General features: G+C 38.1%; 1 protein-coding gene across 1 annotated transcript in view; it reads right to left on the reverse strand.

The window, feature by feature from the left end:
* Positions 1-15520, reverse strand: part of NFATC3 (nuclear factor of activated T-cells, cytoplasmic, calcineurin-dependent 3) — a gene marked incomplete at its 5' end in the record, with an annotated part of 52634 nt that overhangs the window by 3784 nt on the left and 33330 nt on the right. The window contains one exon of the mRNA XM_010075874.1: positions 13733-14785. Coding sequence (XP_010074176.1) covers positions 13733-14785 — 1053 coding nt within the window. The remainder of the gene's footprint in view (positions 1-13732; positions 14786-15520) is intronic.

Raw genomic sequence — 15520 nt, forward strand, 5'->3', positions numbered from 1 at the left:
TGGGCATTTAAACCAGGAAAGCAGCTTTCCTAGAGAAGGCTGGTCTTTTAAGGTCTGAAAAATAATTGTAAAGAAGCTGTATTCAATATTTACCAAAATCAGGCAGCGTGTAAGTCTTTTGGAACAGCTCACTGAAGAGATGTACAGCTCCGCCTTAAGGCAGCAAATGAGATGCCCGTATATAGCTAAACTGGGGAGCACTTGGCTTTATATGAAAGGACATCCTGTCTTTACCAACATTATTGTAATTCGTTTGTCTTTCTGACAGTGGAGCTGTATAAATTAAAGAAATTCAAACTGTAAATCATGTGGTTGGTAAGAAGAGGTAAAATCCTGTGCAGAAATGTACAAGACTGAAGGTGAAATCATATACTGTTTTTCTTTTTGTCTTAATTTGTGATAGCGAAAATGGTAGTAAAGACTAAAATAGAAATCCAAAGGTTAGTATTTGAATGCATGACACGTTACCTTCTTCCACATAAGGTTAATTACAGAACATTTAGTGGTCTGTGATTAAAGCTGGAAACTTAATTAATGAGCATAAAAACAGGTTTTCTATAGTGTCTAGCAAAATCGAAGTTCTTAGGTGACAAATGGGGAAAGGAAGTGAATTTCAATAGTCCTGAGAAAGGACAGAGCTCAGGCTATACTGAGGGTGCTTTACAAACAGAAGAAAACTCTTCTATGCTTCCAGAAGCACACTTTATTCCACCTTTCCTATTTTTGTCTATGGGCTGCATGGGCTATGCTGTCCGAGAAATATAGCTAGAAAGATTTCATATGCCCTTTTGCTTAACCTTAAAAGCCACCCAGTTGGCAACTTGTTTGTAAGATATGGCATGGATCAAAACACACTACTGCTTTTTATAAATTATTTTTTAAATTGGGCTATGAAATGGAAATGATTTTAACAACTTTCGTATGTCTATTTAATTGACCTCTTCGCCACATATCCTAGATTTCAGAATTTCAGCTGTAACTTTATTTGCAATAATTTCACCTTTTTCTTCCCTGTTATTTATACATAGTGTAAGCTGGCTGATAAATTTATATTAATATTTAAAAATAGATTGTGCAGAACAGAACATGGTGAGGAGAAAACCTTCTGCTACAGATTAGATTTGACCCGTCACTACTGGTGGTACTGTATGCAGAGTTTTTTGTGGTGGGGTTTTGTTTGTTTGTTTGTTTTGATCTTCCCCCTCTGTGCTGCATTGAAAAAGCACTGAAGGTCATCTGGACGCTCAAGCTCCTATAACCTTTCAAAAAAATTAAGCAGCATACTAACATCAATACCAGCAGAACAGCGCAGAAGATAACTAGCTCTGACTGTTGGATCTGGTGTCAAGCTTGTAGAACAAGAGCAACCACATATTCTGTGTACCGGGTTGCTCCCACTGTTTTGATTTCACATAGCGTCCTGTTTGCTTTTTGAAGTCCCTACTGACTGCACACATCAAAGACAGCTGAGCCACTGAGGCTGATAGAGAACTGGGCCACAGCTCCTTTGAGGCCTCTTCTGCCCTCCCCTGCCCTTATCTTTCAGGCTGAGGGCTTTGCCTCTCGGTGACTGAAGACTTGCACTGGGACAGCCGATGAAGTTATTGCTCCAGCTGTTTGCTGCATGAAAACCAGACTGTTCATGAAGATCTCTTAAAACTGTTGCAATTTGCAAGATAAACTAAAATCAGGTTGAACAGCTCAGCCATTTGTGCAGTGAGTGACAGATACAGCTAGGGGTGGTTATCTTATCAGCTGTTCCAGCAGAGATGCGTCCTGTGAGCAGTACCGACCAACCTCTCAGGAGAAATTCTCAGCTACAAAAGGTATCCCTCTTAGCTGGTTTGAACAGAACAAAGCTCTTGTGTTGTGCAGGATTACATCATCATGAAAGCTTGTGCTTTTAATAAGTTGCTGAGTGTTTTGGATAAATTAAAAAAAAAATTACCAATTTAGAGTAACAAGTTCTTAAAAGAGGAACTGGTGATTTGATACATTTATAAAATCTATGCTTTTTTCCACTGGGTTTGTTTAATGAATTTGACAATGTCACCTTAATTTATTCTCTCCGTGTGAGACCAATCCATAATTTGCCAGTCAACTTGTATACCTGTACTACCTTACTGAATATTTTATATTAGAATAAAACCACATTTAGATGTAGTATGATCTCCAAAATGGTTATTTGAAGTTCTAACATCAGAAGTAAAAGGCACTATCTTTTTAAATCAAATGCCAGCCCAATATTAGCATGCTTTAAATTATTCTGTACTTCATTCCCCCTATCTCTGTGAATGTTAAGAGACAACTGTTTTGTACTGGAGCACAAAGGAAAATATAAGCAACTTCTGAACCTAAAGACCTTTCTGGGAATATTGCAAGTGACCTCTTTTCCCTTGCCGGAAGCTGCTAATCTATAAGCAGCATCTATACTTTCTATAGGACAAGAGAATCTCTAATAGGCAGTTTGTAGGTCAAAAACAAATCTCCATGGAGAACTACAAGCAAACTAGTTCAGATTACAAACCATTAGCTATGCAATGGGCAATACTAGACACCTAGGAAAAACACATCATGACGCTGCCCGTGCTCCACCTGCCTCCAAAATGTGTTTGTCCTAGAGAATTCCTGAGCCAGAGACAATATCTTTTGTGCTGAATGGTCCCATTAGGATTTTTTTTCTCCAGGGTCTTTTAGGTCTGTGCAAAATTCTGTCATCTGCAACATCCTGAGACAGTAGGTTCCAAAGCTTTACTTAACAACAAACACATAAAGCATAGCTGTAGCAACACTTATGTATTTGTTGAACTTGCTGCATGATTACTTGTTGGACACTTAATATTTTTTCTCCCAAGAAGTATTTTCCATTACCTCTTCTGTGATACCCGTTTCATTAGCCTTAGCATAGTCTCTTCATTCATTTTTCTGGCTGGAGAGTCCTAGCTGATTCACTGTAACTTCTGTTCCAAATCTTGGGTCATGCTAGTTCTCCTTCTCCAAAACACCCCAATAACCAACATGTATGCGTCTAATTCTTTTGTTACATCAGGGACAGGATGTGGGCACATAATAGATCTATACAGCAGCATTTGTTCATTCTCAGATGGTTTGCTAATTATTCCTAGCATTTATTCACCCTTTTAAGACTAATTTTAACACTACTGAGCAAGTTTTCATAGAGTTGTCCATTTTAAATTCAAGATGGCTTTAAATGAGAATAGTTAGAGAGCTTCTCAATGTGTGTATGGAATTAGGCCACGTTTTTTTCCCTTCCCTCACCCTAATTTCCACTCCTTTAACTATGTAATAATTTTAATGTTCTCTTCTGCATTTGTAAGCAGCTTGTAGTCAGCGCAGAGTAGTTGTACACTTAATCTGAACCTTCATAAATAGTTCACAGACTGCTTGCAACCATTTTCCCCTTTTGACCATGTATTTTTAAAGTTCTATTGTTTTCCTGTAGTTCCCCTTTTGAAGTTTGACACAGCCTGTAATGCTGAAACTGCTACAAAGTTAGTTTTTTTTTTTTTTTTTTAAGCAGCTCCTGTATGCTGCTTTGGACCAAATAAAGAGATGTTTCCCCTTGTGGGTTCTTCTCATGACTTGGAGCTCCATGAAGCAGTCATCACACTTACCCGTTCTAAGGATGACTCAAGTATTCCATTAGTGTATTTCCTGCCTTTGCAGATTGTCTGATCTCCTGCAGCACACTAGAGTTATGGTTGTTCTCCTGTTCAGCAGTATGATTTATAGAAGCTATGCTCTTCCTAATTTAAGCCTGGAAGTTAAACCTGTAAGTGTTCTGTAGTACTATTTGATACAGTTAGCATGTCTGATCTGACACTAAGCATTCTTCAAGGTACAGAACCATGCTACTACCCTTCCTCTGTAAACGTCTCTTGCGTTAGGACCACATTGACTATCTTTCTCTTAATACCCAAAATACCCACTATTTTAATTTTTTAAAATGCCATGTTTCTCAACTGTGTATCTCGGATGGTGGCATTTGTGTGTGAGCATATTTCTTTCTGAGTCTGGTTTTCTGTTTGTGTGCCCTTTTTAAAAGGGACCTGCCGGTGTACATTTCATAACGCTAAGTTTGGGGTTTGCCAACCTGGGTGTCTCTCTTTAGTTAATGATATTGGTATTTGGGGGTGATTTTATTATTAAATTGAGCTTTAATTTTTCAAGAACTGTTCTGCAACAATTACTCCATACCTACCAGATTCTGAGTTGCACAGGATGTAGTCTAGTATCTGGTATTTTACCAATCAATTTGCTGTTTCAAGATATAGAAATGTCAACTTAGTGTACAGAGTCCTTTTGCTAGTTTTGCCATTCTGAATAGTAGCTACTTACCTTACTAATAACATTTCAATAAGTAAGGAAAGCAGAACTAAGTCGGTTTTTTGAAAGATGTTAAAAGATCAACATTGTAATTTATTCTAGCTTCACGGGCAAACTTAAGATCAGTCTACATACTGACTGCAGGAGTTTTATTAAGGTTATACACAGAGATTGGTTACTTTACTGTTGACAATCCCAAATCTACTGTACACTTACAGGTATTCCCCTTTAAAAATACATGGGGAAAGTAGAGTGTGTTATATGAGTTTATATATATGTGTGTGTAAATATACTTTTTTTAAAAAAAAGGGGACAGTATAGTTCTTTGGCATTTTAGGCATGTTTGCAATAAAATGGAAAACACTTAAGAATGAATATAAACACAAACATGACCACCATACCATGCATCAATTTCTAATATAATTACTATTTATAAGAGTCATAGTACATAATTATCTTGTTTATATATGAAATAAAGAAGCTGAAAGCATCTTAAAATAAATCCAGATAACCTTTCCCAATTCTAGTGCACATTCAACATCTATTTAGGAAATCTGTATTCCTAATACCTACAGTGGCATGCACTACCAATCTATTCCATCTATTTAAACTGACACTGTGTCATCTTTTTAAAAAAACGAGAAACATTCTAAATTTCTCACAGTTAACTGATCTGGCCACTCTACAACCTTGCCCATATTTGGCTTAAGATTTTCACATCCTCCTCTGTTGTTTTACTAGATCCTACAGCACTCAGGAAGTTCTGTGGCAGCTATATATACTTTAAGTGGAGGTTTTTACTGAATGAGTGTACACCTGGTTCACAGCTTCTGAATTTCCAACTATTTCAGAATACACAGGTGTACAATTATAGCAGTACTTAAGTATTACATAGTGCTTTTCACTTGTAGATGTTCAGACTATTAAAACACTTTCCCCTTTCCTTCATGCTCCAATTTCAAACATTGAAGCATTTCAGTAAGCAGACTCACCCTCTAGATTTTCCACATAGGAGTTGGACATGAGTGCTGAATGTTGAGTCCATTTCTCTGTTGAACCTGATGGCTGGTATTCCAGGTCAGAGATAAAACTGTCTGTGTCAGAGAAGAAGACAGACATAACTACTGACTGGACTAAACCAAGAAGTTACAGTTCACTCAACCAGGAAGTGACTTTCAGTTTTCTTTTAATAGCACTAACTTTAAATACCCAGTTTCATTCACAACTTCTACATATGTTGACATAAATATTTATAATTTATCAGAGTGCCTATTAAAAACAATATAACTTATCTTGTATATTTAGTTACTTTTCAGTTAGCAGCCAGAGCCATGAAGGTAATGGTTAATAGTTCTGGATGTGTACCTCGTTGTATCATCACAAATTTTATATTCCATAAATTTCATTGTAGTGTTTGTGTTAGCTTAGAAAATTCCTCCTGTGATTGTCTCAATCTGCTTTACTTACTGTGGTCAAATTAAAAGTGCTTATACTCCTTGACAGAATGGCCGCTGAACAAGGTAGGCAAAAGATTACTAGTAAATAAAACCTGTATTTTATTTTTCCTGTCCTTTAAACAAAGGAAACTTTTGCTGTAAACAGCTGTTAGCTTCCCTTTTACTTGTCAGACTCGCTGACTGTTTTGCCCAAGGTACTGATGTGCAGTCACACACACACAGTTTGAAGTGTCACAAAACTACGCATCATCTTGGTGTAGGTGGCTCTATCAGACCAAGGCCATGTGGGAAGCCAAGGAGGAAGGGGAGTTCAGTTCAGTATTGCACTGAACTGTCTCCTGGAGGAAAAATGAACGTAGAACAGTGCATTACTTTAACAAGTGTGTGTTCATTCAGCTGTGATTAGTGACTATGCTGAGTTTACAACAGCATACTGGATTGGGTTCGGGTTTCTTTTTTTCGCTGCCCAAGGCAGAGCTACAAGTTGAGTAAATTAGGCTTTAATTATGACTAACAAAATTACTCTGGAAACTGCCTAATTTGTGCTTTCTGCATAGAGCCACACATTTGTTTTGCTAGCATGATTTCTAAGCCCTGCTTAGTGATGACTCCTGGGAGAATGAAGGAGACTATTCTTACTCCCTCCTGAAATTCAAGCAGTTCAAATTATTTTTCTTTGGGTGACTACTTATGCTTAATTGTTTGAAATGTAAAGTTACATGTATCTAAACAGGAAGTGGAAAGCATTATCTGGGTTTCAATGAAAATGTCCACTGCCATTTTGAAGGAAAGGAGTAGTAGACGAAGGACAAATTCTTCTCAACAGTAAGAGATTAAGAAAAGAACATTTTTCCCACCAACTCTGGTAGAACCAGCAAGAAAGTGACATTTAAATAAAGATCTAATGAATCCAGGGAGATGGGCAGAAAACTACCTTGGGATTAAACAAATTAACTTTTACAGTCAGTCCTCTTTAAAGCTCATGCTTTCAAAGGAGCAGACAACAAACACACTGACAAAAAGCCTCCAGAGAGAACACTGGAGTTAATTATCTCTTTTAAGCAACAGTCTCTGCATCATGAAGTCTGCATAGCTTATACAGTAAGGATTATCTGTTTCTTCAGCAGAGAAATATGATTCTGAAAAATTTTAATAATTAAATACATAGAGAGATCCTGAGGTTCTTGATGTCCTAAGCAAAGCTGCTGACAGTATTAAGTTTTTGCTTTTATAATTTCCTGACAAAATGTGTCACGCATAGCACATGTAACGTCTTCAGCACCTTCTGGAACGAAGCATGCACTTGCCTCAGGCACACAATATTTGTTGTCTGTGAAACATGATAAATAAAGCAACAGCCTTTTCAAGTGTGTAATTAGCTTAAGGATTTTGTTCAACGCACACTGAAGTTAGATGGAACTTGAGGTCCCAGATAAACATATATTAAAAATACCTTTCTACTTCATAGTTTCATAAACATTTGAAAAAGGTTTTTACTTTCTTAAGCAATACTAAAATGTGTTTTGTACCCAAAGAACAGAACACTAAAATTAAAACTATTAAATTTAAATAGAAATCAAGAAAACTGACATTGTGTAGATCTATCTATTTAACTGATCAAAAATGCATACTTTCATGAATCACCTCTTTGTCCTGGCTCCTCCTTTAAGTAAAGCAAGGTTAAGAAAAACTTTGAAACCTCAATTATCTGCTCCAGATTTGTCTCATATCAGTAAGTCAACTTAAGCTTCTGAAGTTATACCATTTGGTTTTCAGGATCTCTTCCTACAGGAGTCAAGCAACTTCATTTTTTTCACACTATCTAATTAAAAGTTTAGCCTGTGTATCCTATACTGCTACTGAACTGAAGCAGGATGTGTGGGCAATGGGACTTAAACTAGGTGATGTACTGGTTTTAGAAAATGAGATCCCCAAAAATATTCTAGAATGCATGACTGTTTGCAGTGTCGCTAGAGTAAGTAGCACAGAGTGAGGTCTTCTAATATTCTTTGCAAAAACAAGTTCGATACAATTGTATGGCATATTGTATCAACTGTCTAAGGTTGGGTAGCATTGCTGCATCCACCTAAGAATTCATGTGTTTTGGAGGACAGATCAGGGAATTGCTGTATTTACAGATGTAATGAGGATCAGGAAACCTCAAAGACTATTAGGGATAGACTGCAGCACATGCCTCCTTGCATATAGGCCTTTTTTTGTCAACTCCAGGTGGAGTTCTACCAGCTGCATTTATGTTAAGATTCCTGCAGCTATGTCACACCGGTTAGTGCAGTATATTTAGCCTGGTTTTGACACCATGTGACCAACAAGTAGGGCAGTGTCAACTTTCCCAAAAAACAAAAAAGCTGCCAGGCTGTAATTAACCCTCAGTCTCCCCTGCTGTGGAGCAGCCAGCTGATTCTGCTGGTTTGTGATCAGAACCAGATATAGGGCAGGCTGCGTTGGCAATGGCAAACTATCAAGGACACAGTGGGTTGCCTTGCAATTTGTAATGTCAAGCCACAAGAGGCTTACTTTTAGTAATTTCAGGTTCAACGCTAACTTTACAAAGAAGCACTTATTTTTTTTTAATTAATTGATAGAATAAAGCTGTATTAAATGTTAGGAGAAGTATAGTTTCCCTGTGTGCATTATGTTTATAGCTATACAGACAGACTGAATGTGCCTGCAGAGTCACAGCACAACCTCTGCAGTTACCTGGTACAGTAACAAACATCCCTGTTCTTGGCAGTTATGATGTCACACTGCATTTATCTAACATAGTGAAACCAACTCATTTAAGTCATGTTTACCCTGTCTCTTACGCAAGAAGATAGATGAGTCTAACATAGTAAGTATTAAGCGTGAACCTTGGAGCTAGAGGACGCATGCTGCGCAGTGGAAAGCAGTGTGAAAGCGTCTCAGTGTATTTTTGCCAGTGTCACAAGGCATGCCCAACTCCTTCCCGTTCTGCTACCAGTGTGTGCGTGTCCACCTGATGTAGACATGCCACTTGCATTCACAGAATAACTTTCTAACCCCTTATTCTTAAATGTGAATCTTTTTGTGGTGGGTGCAACAAGGGGAGCTTACTTTGTATTAGTTAAAAGGGGTTCTATGGCTCTCGGAGGCAAACAGGAACATTCATACGTTAGCTGGTCATAGATACCTGAGGATTTAGCTGAAGCTATTTACACATCAGCAGTCTGTAACAGTTTACTCAATAGATGCCTTGCTGGCACAGATTTTATGAACACAACGAAGGAATCCGCTAGAAGATACGGTCACAGCATCGTTTAACTGCTGACAACCCCCGATACAACCTCCTCTTCCCCTTTTGTCACTGTTCCAACCTTTTCCTTTTAATCTACTGCTCAGTGCTTGTATTTTCCTCCATTTCATTTATAACACCCATTTCTAAAAGTAGGTTCCCATTCTGTTCCAATAGATTTCAGGTTCTGCCTTACCACCTTACTTGACCTCAACGTCTCACTGCAGGAGCCCATGAACTTATGAGAAGAATTAGAATTGTAAACTGCTTTTTATCGCTATCTCCATACTGCTTGACAATATATATTTAATATACAAAATACTAAGGAAGGAGGAGTTTGAACACAACCTTACTAAACAATTTGTACTAGTGTAATTTTTGGAATGGCTTTTATCAACAGGGATAGTCTGAGAGTTCCATAGGATAGGCTAGAGTTCTCGTCACACAATCCATGTCTGGCATACTGCAAGATGCAGTATTTTGTTCTGTGCTTAGGAGACAGTAAAAAACCCTTGACTTTAACATGTACATCTCAAGAACATCTCAAGTTTGAGATGCACTGGCGAGAAAGGTTTTTGAGCTGCTCTCCTCCATACTAAGCTAGACTCAGTATTTTTTGTGCTTCTGTAGACCTTTAAGACCTTTGTCAGGATGCTGCCTTAATTAAGAATGACCCTTTAATGCACAGGTTTTAAATACATAGATAAATACAAAGTACAATCATTCCCCAATACTTTCTTATTCGTTACTGCTGTGGTTCTGCAGAAGATAAGCTGAAGCTACAGTAAAAAGCTACCTGGTAAAGACGTACAAATTTTCTAGCAAAAATCAGAATAATCTCTGAGCTTCCCAGCAAGAGAAATTATCAATAGAGAATTATCACAGAACTATGAAAATGAATGAATGCAAATGGCTTAGAATTCTACATGGAATGTGTCTGGCAAAGCAGACTTACTGCTTTAAGTACACAAAATGGTTAGAGGACTTCTAGTTATGATTTATAGTAAATCCACATACTGGATTTTCTAATCTCCAGCTTTATGTAATGGAGATGCAATGAGTAGCAAAATGTAAGAGGATTAGTAGAAGGTCATCCTGATTTGGTGAATAGAGCCTAACATAATACCTTAAAAATGGTTAAATACAGTTGTACATGTTAGAAATCTCATCACTGTAGAAAGCCAGGAAATCCAAAGTAACCTCACCCCTAAACTGCAAAACACAAGTGAATAAATTTTAGATCAACAGTATTAGATTCACATCTAAAACTTGACAGCTGGATAGGTAAACCTCCACACTAGGAGTCCTTTTTAAAAAGAGTGGGAAAAAAATTAACAAGGCCTCATCATAACTAGACTGAGTCTCACTTTGGCTAGCTTTCTTTTTCAAGTAGGGAAAAACGGGACCTTTTATTAGATGAATATACAACAGAGCACAGTATGGATGGTGGATACAGGAAAGGATGGAAATGACCAACTGCCTGTTTCTTGTCATTTCAGCTGCCTTGCTTACACCTATTTGCAGCCCTAAATATTCTGCTATCTATGCAGGGAAATGATAGCCTGGCGAGATGGGCAGAGGGCAGACTTGCTGAAAGATGTTAAGGGAAAAAGAAGGTCCAACGTACTAAGGGGGAGGGGGTGTGGAGGAGGAAAAGCAGTGGGGACAAACAAAGAGCAAGAAGCTGCTTTTTTACCAGCCTGTGCAGATTGACTATTGCAAAGATCTAAGCCGAAAAAAGCACTGGTTTTGAGAACACCTTTTAAGTAGTAGCATACAGTACAAAGTACTTGAAATTGTGTTTTGTTTCAAATGTTTTCTGTAATATCATTTGGATATCCTATCTAGGTGTCCTGATGCATTTTGATCCCTTGTTTCTTCAAGTGAATTAGAAAGTGTTTGCTGAAGAAAGCAATGATGGGAAGAGGGGAAGCCAAACAAAAGAGCAAATCCAAGGTAGAGATTTTAGAAAAGCCTAAAGACATCAACCAGATCCTGTTAAAAAACATGAAAACAAAGAGCCACACAAACTTCAGTAGGAAAAAAAAGTGTACTTTATGCAGATACCCAGGTAGCAGATCTGCCTTTAAGTTATGTAATCCTTTTTCAACCATATTCTGAATATTTTATTTCTTGGCAAAGAAAATATCTACCATGCTAATGTTGAAATAGTGCACAGTACTTGAAAGAAGATTTATTATGCTGACAGAGTTTTTGGGGGGGGTTTTGTTTACTTTTTTTTAAGACTACTGACTTAAATATTGAAGGTACTAATGCAGACATGATTTATAAAATTTTCAGTTGGCTTTGCCTTAGTATTTGTTTTTGAGAGTTTTATTCACTTTCATTGGTAACCCTTAAAAACCTATTTTACAACTAAATACAGCTTTCAGGTTTGATGTATTAGCTGGGAGAATTATCCTGTACTGTATCAACATTCACTTATGTATGCAATTATGTTTGGATTGTTTTCCTTAATTGTTATAACATTAATGTAGTATAACTGATTTGCCATTTGTGTCTAGCTCTATGTGTATGGAAACTAATATTCAAGTATAAACTGAAGAAAAATTTTGAAATTATTTTTTTAAACAACAGTAATATGTTAGATACATTATAAGAATGTTCCTGTCTAAACATGTTTTTTTATTTAAAGCTGATTAAGCAGAGGAAGTACTTACTCATGTTGAGAGAATTGAGCAGCTTGTTTCTTGTCACTCTGCCCTTCAAGATTTTTGGAACAGCAGGTTTCAGGCTAAACATCTGATTTTCATTTGCAGATTGGAGATAAAAAAAAAACCCACAACAAACCTGCAAACCCAACCCCCCAGGCAACCATCAAATGGCGGTAACATTAAACTGAAACGAAGGTAATCTCTATGCTTGCAAATGTACTGTTGCTGCCAAGTGCTAGTTTAGTGTTTAAAGCCATGTGCAATTTTCCATATAGGAAGCGTATAGTTTAATCAGTTATCAAACCTTCTTTAGGCTCCTACAGCAAGCATTATTTAAAAAAAGAAATTAATAAAGCTGTAGCCATTTGACTCATATGGATATTGCTTACACTTCTCTAAACTATTAGCAAGTGGCCACACTTAAGAGTGGCTCTTCCAGCTTTTTCAGTAATTTGATGTCTTTGTCAGCACAGAAACAACTTCGTAATTTCACTGTGTTAAGCAATGGAAATAGTTTCTAAAAGCAGCTAATATTTGTGATATAGGGAAAAAATTAGCTTTTGTTACTGTGCATTCATTTTAATTTCTGAATAGGTATAAACAAACTGCAAAGGTGCTCATAAACGTTAAACACTTCTGCTTATATTGTAAAAAGTTTAACTGTAGTATTTAGTTGTATTTTATTGACTTCTACATCTTTTTTGTGGGTGTGGAGGAAAGAAGGACAAGAAAAAGGTAGGTTCTAACATGACACTTCTCAAAGCATTAGATTTCTCTCTCACTCCTCTGGTACTGAAGAAGCTGGGTTTTTGGTTGCACTCTGCTTCATAAAGCCTTGCTCTTCTCCTCTCGGCAAATCCTTCATAGAATCAGTCCCTTCCTTCCTTTCTAAATAAAGTTGATTGATAAAAACAGTGTTTCTAAAAAGAGAGTTTTGTTTAACTAGGGTGGCCATTTAACTGAAAGCCCAACTGTATTATCAGTTTTTCTCATTTTCTTCTTAGTATGCTGGGTCTTTAAAGGCATTTCTTACAAAATTTTCTCACTATTGACTGGAGGTAACAATGGCAAAGGTCCATTTATGCAAGGAATGGGGACTGCCATGGATACTCAACAGATGGCCTACACTTAAGTCTGCATGCTACTGCTGATGCAATTAAGTAATTACTAGGGATGATTAAAAAATCCCATCAGCAATACCAAATACCTTTTACACACCTTTTAAAGCCAGGCCTTCTGCTTTTCCAGTCCCAACACGACATTCTTTAAATTGCTTTGCATCTATGCCTCACATAGTCTGATGTTTAGGATCTATCTTTTGACTTAGTTGGACAAGTTTTGCAAATTACCACTGAACAAGTATTTGAAGTAGAGAACTGGCCTGGCCCTCAGTACTAGAATGTCCTTGTGCTGTTTCTGTTAAAGAAGTGAATTTCTCAAAAGGGCAGCCAGAGTGGTAAGGAGAAAGCAAACAGCTGCTGTGAGCAGAGGTGCTGAATGATGGCAGCATATCTACAGAATGTCTGGGAAAAGGCTCAGACAGTGCCAAAATGTATGTGATTGATACATTTTCAGAAAACTAGCCTGCCCCTCAAAACTGGGACAACTCCAAGAAACGAGTCTCCAAACTATATATATATGCAACTTAAATATATTATTATGACTTTCACTGAAACACCGTCAGAAAAGGTTTCAAACTAATTCCTTGTATATAAGGTGTCAATGTGTAAGAGTTAATCCTCAAGCCCTGTTTTACAACAAAAGCAAAGTCTATGGGCAAATCAGACTAAGAACTGTACAACTACAAATTTACAGCTGATATCATTAAATAGGTTGTTGCTTTCCACACAAAAATGACTTCATTTTGATGATACAAATTTATTTCTGTGAAGAGGAGTGTGTTCTAAACAGAACAACCCTCCCACAGCCACTGTGTAGTAATGTAGACTATATCCCAGTATTAAAATATTACACACACTTACCATCATCTAGCGTGATGTCTTGTAGTCCTATTGTTTGAAAATTCAATTCTCGATCTTCAGGTTCTGGTTTAATGTTAATAGCTGCCCCATCTGGTGAAAATGGAGATGAATCGCATACGGGATGGTGCACTAGGGATGACGCTGCATTAAGACCTCCCAATGCTGGACTATGTGCTTGCGGGGAGTGCTGTCCCGAGTGACTTACAGCGGTTGGCGGGGGAGACGAAGCAGGTCCTGAGCTGGGAGATTGGTAAGGCAGAGGCTGTAGCTGGGGTGAAGAAGGTCCAGAGAGCGGTGAATGGACCAAAGGGTGGGAAGCCGTTGGGGATGGGGATGAAGCAGATGCTGGATTTGCAGAATGGTATGGGACTTGCTGCAGCTGGGGAGACGACTGCCCAAGGGAGCGACTCATTGCAGAAGGGATGGAGCCCTGCCCCGCGCTCGGGCAGTGGTATCCCATTGACGGCAGGTGAGAGGATGACTGTCCTGAATGAGCTGGGTGTGCTAGCGGGTGCCCTGCTGTACTTGATGTTGACACAGAACCTGGATTTGAAGAGTGAAACGGCATTTGTGGTAGAGCTTGGCAGCCAAGATTTATCAAGTGAGGTACAGCTGTGTCTTGCTGAAATGAAATCGTATCAAATCCTTGGCTGGAGGCAGAGTTCATAGGAAGACCAGACTGTCCATTGTATACATCGTTAGACTGCATAGGCTGGTAAGAAGGCCTCACAGGAGGTGCTGATGTTACCTGAAAAGACTGAACCACAGCAGGAGGCAGAACATGACACTCTTCACTTGGACTAAGGTTTCTACCTTGCATGTGTGGCAGGTGGGAGACTGCTGAGGTCACCATTGCTGTGTACGGCGGTTGAACTGGACACACGAGGCTCCTGGGGGATGTAGACAGTAAATTGTCGTGTGGGTGCCCTTGCTCTGGTGAAGGCAACTGAGTTCGGATAGAATGCAGGCCCTGGACGTTGCTTGTGTGAGGCATGGCCAAAGATGGAACAGCAGACAGATCCACCTCATCTCTGTGCTCTTGCTTCATTATAACTAGAAAAAGTGAACCACTGGATTAGAGTTCCAACCCATTTGTATTGTGTGATAAATGCACACTATGCTGTTTAGCAGCCACAATACTATTAATGTCCTTGCTCTAATTTCCCTTCTCTTGCTGGTTTTTTTTTTTTTTTTTTTTTTAATGCCTAGTCTATTAACCCTTAAAAGCCAGAATTCTCGTAGCATTTATTCAAAGGCAGTTAGTTATCTTCCCTTCTAAAATACCCCTCTATACAATGTATGTTTTTAAAGGCATTTGCAGCCCAGCCAGAGAAAGTCCGGTCCATCTAAACGATACAGCTCATCAGAGGTGTGTGCATGGGGGCTGCTGCTACTGAAAATATACAGACAAGAGGTCAGTATCGGGAAATAGGAAAAGGTGAATGAAATTTTTAGTGGGCTTCAAACTTTCCTTAGGCTCTGAACAAGATGAGAGCTGAACTTTGGCAAGACATTTTAATTACAGCAGCGCTTTCAGCATATCCCGCAATTTCAATGATGGCAACTGTTCTTATAATAGTTACAAATTGACACCCTTCACTTACTGGATTTTTTTTTTTTTTTAAGCTACTGGTAGGCTCATTGAAAAGATACTGATTTTAAGTACAAATAGTAGAAAAATTCTAACATTATTAACTGCTCAATTACTACTTTATACCATACACTTAAATCAACTCTTATAGATATTTATAGATGAAATAGGTTTGCACAATAACAGCTGCAGTTATA

The sequence above is a fragment of the Pterocles gutturalis genome, unplaced genomic scaffold, assembly GCF_000699245.1.
Source record: "Pterocles gutturalis isolate BGI_N339 unplaced genomic scaffold, ASM69924v1 scaffold1228, whole genome shotgun sequence".
NCBI classification, from domain to species: domain Eukaryota; kingdom Metazoa; phylum Chordata; class Aves; order Pterocliformes; family Pteroclidae; genus Pterocles; species Pterocles gutturalis.